Below are 15,192 nucleotides of genomic sequence, written 5' to 3'. Positions count from 1 at the left end.
AGCTGACACTTCCAAGAGAACTAAACAGTAAGTATATGCAGATATTGAGTCATTACAATTAATAACACCCATATTTTATGACACTTCATAACAGTAAGTATGAAAAATGCTATAATGTTCAAAGGCTTGTGGATAAAGCAAGTCTCATTTCACTAAACAGCTTTTAAGACTCCTAGGAGTTTATAATTGCTAGATTATAAACTTGTGTGTATATCTACCTCAGACAAAATTGCAAATGAAAAGCCACAACATCCCACGCAAACCACAAGAAAAATACAATACAGTTTCAGAAAAGGTTTGTTGGCTGGAGTCACCTGTATTTACCTGTTTTTTGACTTATACATCCAACCTAGTCAGTCATACAACAGATAAAAAATTAAAAGACCATTACTGTACTCTATTACTGGTAATTAAATAATGTTTTTTTAAACTCAAAGAAAAAGCCTCTCGGGCGCCAAACTGATGCCTAAAAACCGGGAGAAAAACCTCACCAGGCAATATTAGTACAGATAAGATAGAGAGCAGCTCTTAATGAAGGCCTTCTGGCTTACAGAGTACAAATGCACGTACAGAACTCACACTTTTATATCTTCTACTAATTATCATATCTAGTGGGGACATCCAATCCTAAGACCCCTTTTGCCCCTGGTAGTACCCTCAGAACTGCCCCACTGGAGCCCCTCCAAGGGTCTTGAGCCTTCTATCTTGCTTTATCTACCATATCTCTTGTTATTCCAGTCCAGGTGCACATCCCAATGCAATGTTCTTGCTAAAAATCTATTGCCTTGAAAAGATGGTTAAAAGATGGTTAAACTGAAGCTACGTGACACACAAACAGTGAGAAAGTAACGGTTTAAAGTGAAAGAAAACTACAGCTACATTAAAATCTACAAAAAGCTAGAAATCTTAAAAATTCTAAGGCATCAGTGTTTACCTTGAGGGCGCAGGTGCCATCTATAAAAGCATATTTACTTACAGAATAAGTAAAATCTATAAAACGATTTATAAACCTATAAAAAGATCTGTAGAATTTAAGGACAGACATACCATTTGGCCTTTCGGAGATCCTTCTTCTGTCAGTTTTTCCAACAGTTCTTTTGATGACTGGATGTTCTGCTTCAGGTAATCCCCAAACAACAAAGCATAAGACACTTTCTCCATGGCCTTGGTATGATTCATGTCAGCTGCTTTCAGAAGATATTGATATGCTCTTAAGAGAAAACAATTTCTTAGTCAACTTGAGGCAAAGAAGATTCCATTCATAAACCTGAAGATTCTGGAGAAGTGTTTTATTTCTCTGTTTTAGTCTCTATTTTCTACAAATGCATCTACCTATAGTCATTTGTTCCAGCTACTAATCAACCATATATGTAACAACTTATGATTTAAATAATAGACAAGCTATTTTAATGTTCACTCTGCTCCAAAAGCAAAGCACTAGATATTTCCTGTTTGGTGAGACAGACAAGAAGTTTAAGGTCAAATGATCACGCTTTTGCAGCAGAACAATTTTAAGTCCTGTACAAGGTATCTAATAGAACCACTCCTGTGACAGCCTGAAAAAGACTATGGAGTTTTACTTGTTTGAGGATAAAGCCATTCCAGTGAAAATACCAAGCATTGGGCCCAAGAAAACTGCATACATGACCAATTAGGTGATGAAACAGTCAAGCTAACAACGAGAAGGATCTCTGGAAATTCCCTTTTTTATTTCAGTCTCAGAACTGAGGGCAGTCCTTCAAAGTAATTTCACAGCAGCTGGTTTCACAGCAATTATAACCCCCATAACCTTAAACATGGTAACAGTATTGTCAAGTATGATTCAGCTTGGTCTCTCAGGGACCTCTGATAGCGCTCCAAGATTTTTCTTTACCTCTCCTCCTTTCTATTCTCAGACTTGCTTTCTTTCTTTAGGACATACCAAGGTACACCTGGTTACTCATATAATTTCATCTCCTAAGAAGGTTTAAGATGTGCAAGAGAACGAATATCTAATATTGTTTAACAATTCTTACACTCTTTTATACCAAAAAATGCTACTCAGAATCCAACAGATATTGTCTCCCTTTGTCTTTACCAACAACCTTATCTCCACAAACAAATTTCAAGTAGTAATAATGCTCACATAATAATCAGCAGGAAATCACCACTTACTTATGAAGTTGTCAACATGAGTAACATGGAGCTCTATATTAACACAGCCATTCTTAATTATAGTGAAAAGCTGACAACTATTTAATCACTAATTGGATATATACAGAATAGAGAGCAAAGAGACCAGAATGAACAGAACGCTAATTTCTTTCTTATTCTTTGATTTTGTCTACAGGCATTACCCTATTTTCTCATACAACACTGGTTATTAGAATTTTAACAATTTGTTGAGCTTAAGTTTAATACTATTTTTATGGTGACCAAAACCATCAGAAAGCAAGAAAAAAAGAAACCAGAGCAGGACAAGAAATGCCAATTTTTCCCACTTAATCTTTGAAGCAGAATGAGAATGGGACTGTAACAAACAACAGAAAAAGGACAATTATCTTGTATCATGTTATTTTTCTCCTGGGCAGTTACCACATATAAATTGGGGCTAGAGAACTGCAACACCATCTTGCATTAAGTCAATGTTTTGATGACACCCACTCTTCAGAAATTTATCTCTCACAATTTTTATTGCATTCAAAGGAATGCAGGCATAGATCTGTTTTTCTAAATACCCTGAAATTACTATTTATTTTCAGTACTATCACTGCATAGTTTGTTTTTAAATCCAATAAAGCTCAAAATCCTGGAGAAACTCATTTAAGTTCATTTTGATTTAAGCAAGAATGACCAGACATGTCATCCTTCTCCTGTGGGAGTGGATAAGGTAGACTCACACTTTCTTCTGAGCCTTTTTACTGCTTTCATTAAGGATTTTCATTCCGATCTGATAAACATCCTCAGCTTCTTGCATCTGCCTTCTCTTATTAGACTGCTCTTCAGCTTAAAAAAAAAAAAAAAAAAGGACATTAAGAGATCCAATTATACAGCTCAACACTGTTCCCTCAGAATTCCTATTACTTCTAAAGGAAAAATACAGTCAGAAATATGTTTCTGAAGACCAATAAACCCAAGTGAATACAAAAAGCTGTCTAAAGGAGGTGTTGAGTATCTTGGGAGATGGTTTCTTCTTATGTGATGTCTCTGACGTATGAGTTTGCTGAAAAAAAATATTATTTTCATTGCTCGAAAGCAAACTGTGTAGGAAGAAAGGTTCCTCCTTCAGGACGTTCCCTAGAGAAGGGTTGCCTTTGTGCAACAAATCAGCAAGTATAATGGGAAATACTGCCAAACCCCTATATACTACAGCCTCAAAACTTAAGTGTTTTATAGATGCCTCCACTGCAAGATTTCCTGATTAGCTCTGGGAAGTGGGATTTGCATTAAAACTTTTTCCATCATGAAAAATCTGCCTTTGTAACTACTTGTTTATCACAGTATAAAGTGACCATTAATGTATGACAGGGACTTCTAGATCCAGAAATAAAGGGCATTAAGAGGACTGAAAACACTAGCTTAAAAAAGCATTCATTGGACAAGAACAAGACATTAGGTTACTTACATTCACAGAAGCCCCACTTTTGATCTTTCTTGTAATCATAGGTTGTTGCACACCAAAGCCTGCCATCTTCCCTCCCATCTGCAGTGCACTCTGCATATTCCTTCTCCATAAACAAAAAGGGGAAGTGGCAAGGTTCACCATCTGCAGTGCCCCCAATAGCTGTCAACACTGAAAATGCATACCCAGGAATTAGATCGCTCTCCTTTATTCCAAAATTAATCTACTACATATAGTAAAGTGCTCCTATGTTGGTTTTAACTCCTATGAACTACAATTAATCAAGTTTTCTGTAAAATTCCTAATTTACAAAAGCCTGAAAAAGCAACTTTTTTTCTAAATAGCACTTGCAAAATATAATTCTTAGTTTTAATTATGAAATAAAGTAGAAGGCATGTGGTTTCTTATATTCCTTAGTTCTAAGTAAAGAAAATACTGTGTAGATTAGAGAAGGCAAGACTAAGTTATATTTTTACTGCCTATCAAAATAAAGAGCCTTTCTCTGCGTTTTCTCTTCTCTGTGAAGGACCTTGCAATGCACCCTTAAAGTACATTCCAGAGCATATTTTAATTTTAGTCCCAGAGTTGACACAACCATGGCAGAACAACACACATCACTAGACGTTACACTGAAAGTACCTGAATATCACCAGGGATGAAAAGACTTAAGTGAAATCACTATAAGGTAGATGGATGGTTATTCTAATCACTACAAGTCCAGTAATTTTCTACTCCTGAATGTACTTACACTGAAAACATTATTTCATTTCATCAATATATTTAGTTGCATTCAAAATGACTTTGAACAACATGATTTATCATTTCTCACACACTAACACGTCAAAGGTTACTGACTTCAGTACTGCAGTATTTTAAAATAACATTAATCTTCTATGGAGACTAAGAATTATCTTTGTTTTTTGAAGATGGAATTATTTCAATTAGACTTTTAAAAAAGTTTTCCTTTTTCACTATGCTAAATCCAGCACTTGGGTTCAGCTTCATTTGAAGATGTTCGCAATGTCAATTATACGGTTTTTTCAAGTTAAGTTTGCAATTTTTGTGGTTAAAGAGAAAGGTAGTTCTTTTTTCTAGGGTCTACAATTGAAAGGCCTAAAGACCATACTAATATTAATATTTCGTGTTTATTTTTTGAAGCAAAAGTAAGTCTTCAGGTGTAGTTAGCCTTTTCAAATTGCTCTTCATAACTGAATTCCTTGGCAGAAGTTCCACCACACCACTCCAAGTTAATTATATCACAAGGAGAAGTGTTATTTTCAGTAACTGCATTCAAAAATAATGTGTCTATATGCAATTAGCCTGGAATAATTTCACACATCTGTTAACTACAGAGTAATGTAAAAACTCAAGCTAAGCGTTCATATAACTACAACTGATGGGACCTCTTATCACTGTCATTTGAACAAACTCCAGGATATAAATACTACTTGAGAATTCAAAGTTTTTACTTGCTTTGTTTAGTACTTTGTCCCTTGTATTGAAAGCAATTTTACACAGTGCTCTGCATGAGAGTTAGCTGCACACTAAAGTTATGAAATTCTCCCCAGTTCTCTATTTCTGCTCCCAGATAGTAACAAACAGTAACCCCTAAAGCAACACAGCAATGCAATCACAGGTTAAACTGCACACCACAGTTGTTTTACTACATACTTAGAGAATGATAAATACAAAGTGAAGCAAACAATTTACCCAGAGGATAAATTAGCTTTTGTGAAATTGAGTGTGCAAGTAGAAATCTACTTCTTTTACTATGTCTGAATAAAGTATATGGTATTTAATTTTATTTTGTCCTTACATCTCATTTCAGACTTTATGCTGCAGGAACTACTCATAGATAACTTAAAAGTATTGGTTACATTACTGTAAGATTCTTCTAAGTAGGAAAATAAATGCAACAGTAATCATCAGCTCTGTATAAACTTGTGGGCAGTTTTCAGTAAAAACTGTTAGTATGGAACTTCAGTGTTACAAAACACTACAACACAAAATAACAATAACTAATAAAGGATCATTTTCTTTGCATATAAAACCTCCTCACTCATCAGAAGAGAGCAAGACAAGTTCTTTCTTAGAAGGTTAAAAGCTTTAATAGTACTAATTCTAAATTATTAATTTTTTTTTAATGCTCAATATCCTGCAAAATACGTGTGGAAACTTGAAGAATATAATTTTTTCCCATGCAATCTCATGACCATACATGGTAGCTAAACTGTGTTTAGAAATGCTTTAATGTCCCGTAATGCAATCCTGCCATCAGTAGCTCATTTGGGAGATGTAACATCCGTACCTGAGATATGCTCACTTAAAGAGTTTGCCAGAAGACCGATAAAGGACAGTTTATTCTCCTGACAGAATACAAGTACTTTTCTTTCAAAATTGCTTTTTATATAAAGCTAGTAATCCTTCCATCCACATTGCTTATTTATTTCATTAGACGTTCCAAAAACTGTGCAAGACTTAAACTTATGGTTTTTGAAAGTCACTTGCCGTACTTTGATAGCTGTAGTTAAAAACCTCAGTTGCCAGGGAGCAAGTCATCTGGCTACGTTTTTCTGACATGAGATTAAAAGTACCTGAAAGTTTACTTTTGAAATAGGCTTCACTAACTAAATATGGTGCTTAGCTCACTCTTTTGTGGCAGAAAGATATTTAGTGGATTACATACCTTTTACCTGTACAACACAGCACCTATCAACAACAATAATTAATCCTATTACTGAGTTTTCACAAACTGTATACCAGTTCTGCACTAATAAGGAAGGCTTATTAGAAAACACTCAGAGTTAGTACATTACAGAGCTCATCTCAAAACTCCTGCTTTTTTTTTGACATTTGAATGAGCTGAGAAGACAAATACCCTTAAGTACCATATAATTAGATTTTTTTCAGTAATATTGAAGTTTTACTTTTTAAGAACAAATGAAAAGTCTCCTGCATAAGCTAAGGTACTCAACCATGCCATCTAGTTATCTGCTAGTAACTGCAGTCAAAAAGTCAAATCAAAATTATGTAGTAAAAAAAGCAACACTAGAATTTCCTGGGAATTCCGGCACAGGTACATAAGGTTTTACCTATATTTAAAAACTTACTGAAGTTTACAAGCAATTTAGATGTTGCCCTAAGGCACTCAATGCTGTTCTAGGAAACTTGTCTTCACATCACTATTTGTTCCCTTTCTGTCAACTGACTCGCTGGGCAAACAGCCAGGGGGCTGAAAAACACTGATGCAATTTCTCACTCTATGGCACACGGGATTGTACTTGAGTCCTACTGAAGCAATCAGGGCCTTCTCCATTTAACAGTTAGAGCTTTCCAGCAAGATGGAAACAATACTATAATGGAAAACTCTTTCAAATGCATCTCAAAACCACTCAATCTCAATAAATTTCAAAACTTTTTGATGTTACTTTCTAATGGAAAAGGCAGCATTTAACATTCCATTACAGAGAGGTTAAAACACAAGATATTTCATATTATTATTTGTGTTCATCCAAATGCTCAAGTTGTTCAGATGCATCTTTCTTCTCCCTTGTTCAAAAGTCTGTGAACAGTTACCTGGACTCTGCATTTCTGCTTCTTCCAAATCCTTATTTAATAGATTTGACATTTCTAGAGAGTTCAACTCTTCCAGCGAATTCTCTTTTTCCTCTTCTTGACTATGAAAGTTCTCTTCATCCTCTGATTGAGAGTCTGATTTCCCCGATTCAAGGAAGATCTGACCTGCTACTACTCGAGTTCCTGTGGAATGGTCCTTTACCTGGTCCTCTGCAGATAAAGTCTGAAGGAAAGCAGCCACATAATTTAGATTAGAAACCAAAGAGCAGCAGTGGGATAAAACCCAATTACTTTTTAAAGATATGATTAATTAACATATTAAACAGTAGTATCAAAAGTGTTGACCTACCTCTATCAGCTCTCATTGGCTCTACCCCTTTCAATTCTTGAAAAAAAAAGTTAATTTTTTCAAACTTACAAAACAATGTTAATCCTTTTGATGCACAGAAATTGAGACAGCAAGAGCTACCGAACATTTTAAAACAGAAATCAAATCACAGTTCTGAATTTCAGACCTTTGCTCTCACTCCAGAAGAAAAACAGAATGACTAGAAACTTATCTCCTCACCTTTGAATCCAGTGATTCATCTTGATTTCCCTCTTCATCTAGAAGAGACGTTATAAGTCAGTAAAATTGGTTTCCATGAGTAATTATCTCAAAAATAAAAATAAGTTTAGTTATAATATTGTGTCATGGTTCTGAAATATTCTAGAGTACTAAGTTGACCAATGCACTTCAGGAAGGCCTTATTAGTGTTCTCAGGAGGAATCAAATGTTTCACAGAAGATCCTATTCCTTAAATTATGCCAACACAACTGTGTTTTCAATAGTAAAAAAAGTGTGGGGTTTTTTTTAAACTCAAATCACAGTCTGAATTGTTCCAGTGTACCCAAACTACTTAAAAAGGTGTGCATCAAGTAAAAAAGGCCTATGGAACCTAAGGTTTAGTATGAACAACTTCAGTAGAGACCAGAAAGTTACATTATTATCCTCACACTCATAATTAACATTGGCCTTTGTAGAATGCAAATTCATTTTGCTTGACCAGCATATTAAAACCTTTATAGAGAGGTGTCTCTTCCGAGCAGTGAGAAATTAGTTTGTCTTTAGGACAGGTGAAAAAGAGAAGATAATCAGAAAAGTTTATTTATGACAGTTTTATCATTGTTTTGCAGAATTATTTCTGCAACAATATTTTTGTTCCTGTAACTTAAATGGGCTACTCACTGTGCTTCAAACAACTGTGCTATCATTTTGATGGAAAGCCTCCAAAAGTAACACCACTGAACTATGACTGTTCCCAGTCATCAGTATCTGACACCACCTCATTTAGGTAAACAAAACCTCACTACATTTGAAAGAAGATGCTATAGACCTCCCTCTCTCTGGTACACAACTCACTTAAACCAAAATAAAAGCTCAAAATATAAACAGTTCACTAAGAAAAGCTGCCACTAACTCCTCCTACATTTAGAAATCCCCCCTTCGGAGGTTCTGGGGTGTCCAATGTCCTGTAGCAGTGGTAAGGCATTGACAGTCTGGAGACCTGCACTATGACTAGAAAAGAAGTCACAACATTGGGTGTGTTTCAGTTGGCTATGAAAGGTATCTGTGCAAATACCCAATGACAACAAAACTCTCCAAAAGTTTATAGAAATCTGCTGACTTCCTGGAAGCATTTGACAAACACAACTTGCATGCTTTGCATTCACATGCAAGTAAAGTGTCTTACCAGAGAGAAATCATCTCTGAAGCGACAAATTACAAACATGACACTTGACTGATACATGTTTTGAAGTCTATGACTACAACAGAGCAACTGTGGGCATTTGCAATGAAAAGATTCATCTTGGAAATCGCTTTCTGGAGTTTAGCTTCCATATTGTTATTCGAAGTATAACCTTTGATTGGAACAAGTAAAAAGACGAGGGAGAATCAACAAGCTGTAACAGTATAATAAAAACAAAGAAAAAATGCTAAGGCTTAAAAGTGAAGCTGCGAAACTATGGTGACAAGAAGTTTGAGAGCGCAACTGAAACAAATGACAGCCCGTTCAGGATGGCGAAGAGGATGTAAAGCTCAAATAGTTTGACTGCCAACAGACATGGAATTAAAAAGGATCTAGAACGGTCAATATGGATAAGCAGCTGTACTCTACATGTCAAAAAACAAAAGTGTGTAGAGCACTTCAGAAGAACTTGTGGAGACGGCAAAGAGCACTCCAGATAAAACAGACCCTGCAAGAAGCAACCAAGACAGCATGAGAACAAACATCAATTTGGAAAAAAACATCATGAGGCACAAGGAAAAAACAAGGCTAGCTGCATTTTTGGCAGAGACCACACTGCTTTATCATCCTGAGAAATAACAGATAAGGGTGATTGTGGTAAGTCATAAGAAGTTCTACCACTGAACTTTCAGATCACCATATAACAACTGTTTTTTAAATACAGTAAAAGTACATATACATTTAGGATACTTGCTGGCATTTCTATTTCAAAACTATAAAACAAAATTGAATTTACCATATTTGCCACAAACTAGTTTCTATTATCCTAAATAATTTTGATCTAAGACCAAATGCCACCTTTAAACCCCAGAGCTTGTCGAGACATTCAGATGTGCTTCCGGAGAAGGGGAAAACTGAGACAGGATAACTTACCCGGTAGCTTATATACTCCTTTTAATATATATAAAGTACTTGTGGAATAACTGTTATTGCAGTAAGAAACATCATGCTTGTTTTTTTTTTAACCACTACACCAGCTAGGGTGATTGTTTTTGTCTGCTCAAAAATAATGTATATGCCTGATAGCACTAGAGGTTTCTAGTGTTTTGGTAAAGGTTTGACTAACTGATTTCCATTTGTAGAAGGCTGACAACAAAAGACCACACAGTGTCAAATATAAATAAGTTATACTCTCTGTGCACACATATCAAACAACATTTTTATTGTAACTTCATATGCAAGGCAAGAGACACTGGAGCAAGGCAGAGCTCATTAAGTGTTTGGTCTTCCTTGAAAATAAATAAATCTATTTCCTTTGTATTGCATCATTTAAAATCCCTCTGAAGGAACCAGCTTCCTTATTAAGAAGTTGTACTTCAACAATCGTTTTCAAACAGAGGTTTCAAAACAGTGCTAAAGCAAACCCAGAAATATTAATTTAACTTTTCTTAACTCTGAGACTTCCTTCTAAGGTAGGCAGATGAGGCTGCAGTGATGACAGATAATGTGACTAGAGGAGGGATCACTTGCAGCCTTGTTGTTTCACAGAACTGCTGACTAATATGCACCAGCTACTCATAGAAGTATGTTTACCTCTATGAAACTTAAAAAAAAACTATTCTGAAAGTGTTAATAAAAGGTCTACGGAAAGTCACTGTTGGACCTAAGAACAGTTTATTAGTCAAGGCTCAGCTAGTGAACAAAGTCACAGATGTTACGTTTGTGCACCTGCTTCAGAGATTAAAGCTGATAGTTTGGTTTGTTTTTCCACACTTCAATTAAAAAAAAGTAACTGACTTTTTTTAAAAATTTGGATCTGTTACCAGAGTTGCCTAATTCTATAAACCTCTTCTGAAAAGGCCAAGTGGAAATTAATCTTAGCATTTGTTAAACATATTAGGGACATGCAACGATATATTAAAAGGAGAAGGTAGGCAAAAATACTTGTGGCTGAAGTGGGCAGCTGACAACATTGTACAGAAAGCTTCACTTACAAACAGTGCTGAGCTGTGTAGACACTGCTGGGTGCTCTCATGCTCTAGAGCTAAAAATCTTGTTTCAGCTATCCACACTTCATGTATAATTAAAATCTGCTTTAAAAAGTATTCATTTTTCCTCAATAAGAAAGAGCAGCATTCAACCAGTCTATGTAAATATAGCAAAAGTACTTTGGCAGCCTATGCGAGAGAAAAAGATTGTACCATATGCTGGATAAAGATCCTACCATTTTGTGAGAATTACCATTTTCAAGAGAGCACTAAAGAGAGAAGGGTAGAAACAAGAAGAGTTATGCAGTGTGATTCAGCAAGAAAGTCCTTAGCTCAAAGGAGTTCAGCAGTTCCAAACTTCTGCTGTATCAGAAGAACAAATCAATTGCCATCAGATAAAGCTAAGGGACTGCTACTACCAGACAAGAAATACTACTACTTTCAATGTTACAGTGGTCACTCACGTTCAGGAAACAGCCAAAATTCAGTGAGCGCAAGCAGTTGGCAACCTCCCAGAGCTCTGATGAATGCCTCAACTGATCACTGCAGTCAGTTTCCTTCTAGTTTTTGCCAAGCTCTTCAAGCCTCCAACACTATCACAACAAAGCAACTAGTAAGAGTCTGCCTAGAGCAGCGATCTTCTAAGTGGAGTGTGTGCATCTCAGGGGGGTGTGCTAGCCAACACACCGGGGCTGCAAGAAGAAAATACTTTTTGTACTGTTACCTTTTCTTAATACAGTGTTCATTCCACCTTTATTTCATTCTTTTCTCATCTTTGTTTTTGTGCGTGTTTTATGATGTACATAATATGTTAGGATAATAGTACATCAATGTCTAACATTAAAAATACACTTAAGAAGCATGCCCAAAAATCTTTCTATATAGAGGGGTGCATGAACAGACACAGCTTGGCAAAAAGTGTTTTACAGCACAGAGATTTTCTGTGGTATTTTAGTAATTTCTTTCAATGCTTTTGTGCCAGTGACTAGACCTTGAAAGGGAATGCAAACTCTGTTTATCCAATTCTTGCAGGAAAAAAGGAAATCTTAAGAAAAAAATTACCTCAGACTGCTTCTCATCAAATTTTCAACTGTTATATTCAGCACAGAAACAGATTCGATAGCATAGATGCTACTCCCATTACACAAACCTTTAAAACACGCAGTGAGTTAAGAAAAATCCATAAGTAGCATCTATTCAGCAAGAATAGTTCTAACGTATCCTTGGCAGCAAGTAAATTGTTCCAAGCTACAATCTGTGCAGTGTATTCATTTTAGTCCAACTAGAAGATTGAGATATAGGTCAACCGTCACCCTGAATAAAAATCTTTTTTCCAGTCTCCTTGCAATTGCTGCCTGACTAGTTACAGAACCGACTCTCCAGCAGTTCCTCTGTAAGAATTGAGATTCCCTGTCAGGCAACAACGCAACAAGTCTAGGGACTGTTTTTCGGTTATGTAAGCAAAATCAGACAGGTCAGGGAAAGCCATTGAGCTCTGTCCTATGAAAGAACAGGTACTTAAGTTCCCTACAGGTATAGGACTCTGCTCATTTGTCCTACCAGTTAACGGGACAGTATGAAAATGCCTGCCTATGGCTGAAGTTAGCCACGGAAGGTGTAGAAGACTCAGAGGAAGAATCACTTCCTCTCTTCAGGTAGAATGAGAACATTTCTACCTCTTAGTCTGTGAACAAGAGGAAACAAGCCCAAGAATCATGAAACATTGGCAATCAGGAAAAAAAAAAAGGAATTTTGTCAATGTTCTTAATGAATGACCAACAGAAGGAGGCCGTTGCTGTAATAAGCAGAAGAAGGTCAGCTTCATCTAGAAAACACACATATGCTTAGCATTTTTTAGCTGCTTTTGCCAATTCCCTGTGGACTTCTTAATATTCTTTTCTCAGTCCCAGTTTTAGACTCCTTCATAATTTGTATTACTATCATATGATTAAAAGAGTAGTACCCACTTCTTTAGGCCAGAGTTTTCTTGCATTCACCTGCAGTTTTCAATAAATCGATTTAAACAAAATTTATGACTACAGAGTTAATATTTAAAGCTATAGTTAAAATGCTTCTTACAAAAAAAAAAGAAAACCAAAACCCACAATCCACCATTAAAATCTGCTCCTAAAGTCAGGGAATGTAATACTTGAACCCTTTTTACTCATCCTTCTTAAAACCCCTCCCTTCAACATACTCATATCCCAGATGACTCTTTCCAGACCAGACATTAGGAACAAACAAGTATTCAAGGAAGGATTTAACACGTAGTTGTAAGGCATATACCAGAAAGTGATACTACTACTGTTGGAAATCAAAATATGAAGTAATGACAATTTTCTTTCAGAACGATTCTAGCCAAAAATTGGAGTAAGAAAGGTATTCCTCTTATAGTCTGCTGACAAACAATGGACTCTGAACACCCTCTCCTAATTAATTCTGGATATGAATGAACAGTTTTACCTCACAGTAGCTTTTTAAGTTTGTCAACATCTCCTAAGTCTTCATTCATGTACTGTACTGTGTGCTTTCTTTGGCTTACTAATGGTATTAGTTCAATTGACTCTAAACATAAGGGTCATAGAGGTTGAATTAAACCACTAGAACTTCATACTCACAAACATATCTCTGTGACAGCGGACAAATAGTCAAGACAGCAGAGTTGTATGCTAGTACAGGCACTGATGCACACTTGACCAGCCCTTAATTTTGTCACCTAATTTCCATGTACATAACAGGTGGTTCATCTGACATTCACAGTCTCTTCTTGCCTTAGCTTTTTTTCTTTATATACATTATAAATGAGAGCACACAAAGTGGCTACATATCCCTGGTTTCACAGATCTTGTCTGTATCTTTTCTATAACTTGGGAAGTGCTCTGCTGGCTTACAGAGTGACGTACAAAGCTCGAATAATCTGAACTCCAGTAACAGAACTTCAAATTTCAACTTTCTACAGCATAAAGGAAAATGAGCCCCAAACCACTGAACTTACTTTCCTGAAATAGCGTAAAAGCACATCCCCAGTAGTACTGGATAAGGCTGTCTGGTAAAGTGCTGGCTTCTGGCTTCAGAAGTACTATATAAATAAATGCATTGCACATCCCCCTCACCAGCCCATGGGGGAAATAAGGGTGTGGGAGGTAGAAATCTTAGGAAAGGAAGTAGATGACAACACATGAGAAGCACACGGAACCTGAGCTGCATAACAACAAAATAAGCATGAAAAAAGTATGATGGGGACACACACAACGCAGGACGCGGAAACGCTCTCTCTATATATCTGGGTGAGAAAACTGCTGTGACAATGCCGAAATCAGCATTATCAGCGCCTCGGCGAGAAAATGCGTGCTAGGGAGGACAAAACGCCTCACTCGGGTTTTGAGCAGCGCAGGCACCACGAAGTGGGCTCCCAATGAGCTGCTCAAAGGGGGGCACCGCACTGAGCAACGCGGCCACCCCCGCCAGGCCTAAGGAGCACCCCGGTGAGGCGAAGCGCCGGCTCGGGGGTAGCTGCGGCCCCGCCGCCCCCCGCACTGACGGGAGCCCCGCTCCCGTTCCCCTGCTCCTCCTCAGAGGTCGGCGCTGCCCCCGCGCACCCCAAAGCCCCGTCGAGAGCACCTCCCTGTCGCTGCCACCCCCGCGTCCCGCCGCGGGTGCCAGGACCCCCTCACAGACACCGCGGCAGCGCCCGGCGCCCCTCCCCCGCCGCACACCCGGGGGGCGAGGCCGCCGCAGTGCTGGGGCCCAGCGGGGCGCGAGGGGGCAGTGCCCCGGTACTTACCGGCCGCGGGCAGCGCTCTGGCGCAGAGCAGCACCAGGCTCAGACCCAGCGCCAGGACCAGCGCCCGCCGCCCCATCCCTCCCGCCGGCTCTGCGGGGCCGCCCGAGCGCCCCCGACCCCGCGCCCTGGCCCCGCCCCCCGCACCGCTCCCGCCAATCGGCTGCGGCACCCGCGGCAGAGCACGGGCCGCTGGCGGCCGTACACGGGCAACGACTGGATCTACATGGCCCTCTCCCATTGGCTCGGCGTGTCCATCCGTCGCCGGTCACGCCCTTCCGTCAGCCAATGGCGCCGCCCGTGTCTCAGCGAGTGCCGGCTGCGCGAGTGCTGGCTTCCGAAACGGCGCCTTCCATTGGCTCGAGTGCCGCTCCTACAACACCCACAGCGCCTTGCGCCGGCGGACGTGCGCCCTCAGGGATCCGCAGACGGGGACTACATCACCCAGAACCCCCCGCGCAGGACTGCGCTGGGAGGAGCGCGGCGGCGCCGCCTGCAGGCCGGGCCGGGAGACAG

At 38.6% G+C, this 15,192-nt stretch overlaps 1 protein-coding gene across 2 annotated transcripts in view; it reads right to left on the bottom strand.

Moving 5' to 3' along the window:
- Positions 1-14,912, bottom strand: part of SEL1L (SEL1L ERAD E3 ligase adaptor subunit) — a 36,489-nt gene extending 21,577 nt beyond the window's left edge. For both annotated transcript variants that reach the window (XM_017813877.1, XM_017813878.1), the window contains exons 1-6: positions 14,680-14,912; positions 7,746-7,783; positions 7,178-7,400; positions 3,605-3,772; positions 2,880-2,985; positions 1,048-1,210 (exon numbers count right to left, since the gene is read on the bottom strand). In XM_017813877.1, coding sequence (XP_017669366.1) covers positions 1,048-1,210; positions 2,880-2,985; positions 3,605-3,772; positions 7,178-7,400; positions 7,746-7,783; positions 14,680-14,755 — 774 coding nt within the window. In that variant the 5' untranslated portion in view covers positions 14,756-14,912. The remainder of the gene's footprint in view (positions 1-1,047; positions 1,211-2,879; positions 2,986-3,604; positions 3,773-7,177; positions 7,401-7,745; positions 7,784-14,679) is intronic.
- Between the last annotated feature and the right edge of the window lie 280 nt (positions 14,913-15,192).

The sequence above is a fragment of the Lepidothrix coronata genome, unplaced genomic scaffold (assembly GCF_001604755.1).
Source record: "Lepidothrix coronata isolate B3197 unplaced genomic scaffold, Lepidothrix_coronata-1.0 Scaffold43, whole genome shotgun sequence".
Taxonomy (NCBI): Eukaryota; Metazoa; Chordata; class Aves; order Passeriformes; family Pipridae; genus Lepidothrix; species Lepidothrix coronata.
Note: the sequence above shows the minus strand (reverse complement) of the source record. Positions and strands in the feature narration are given on the sequence as shown.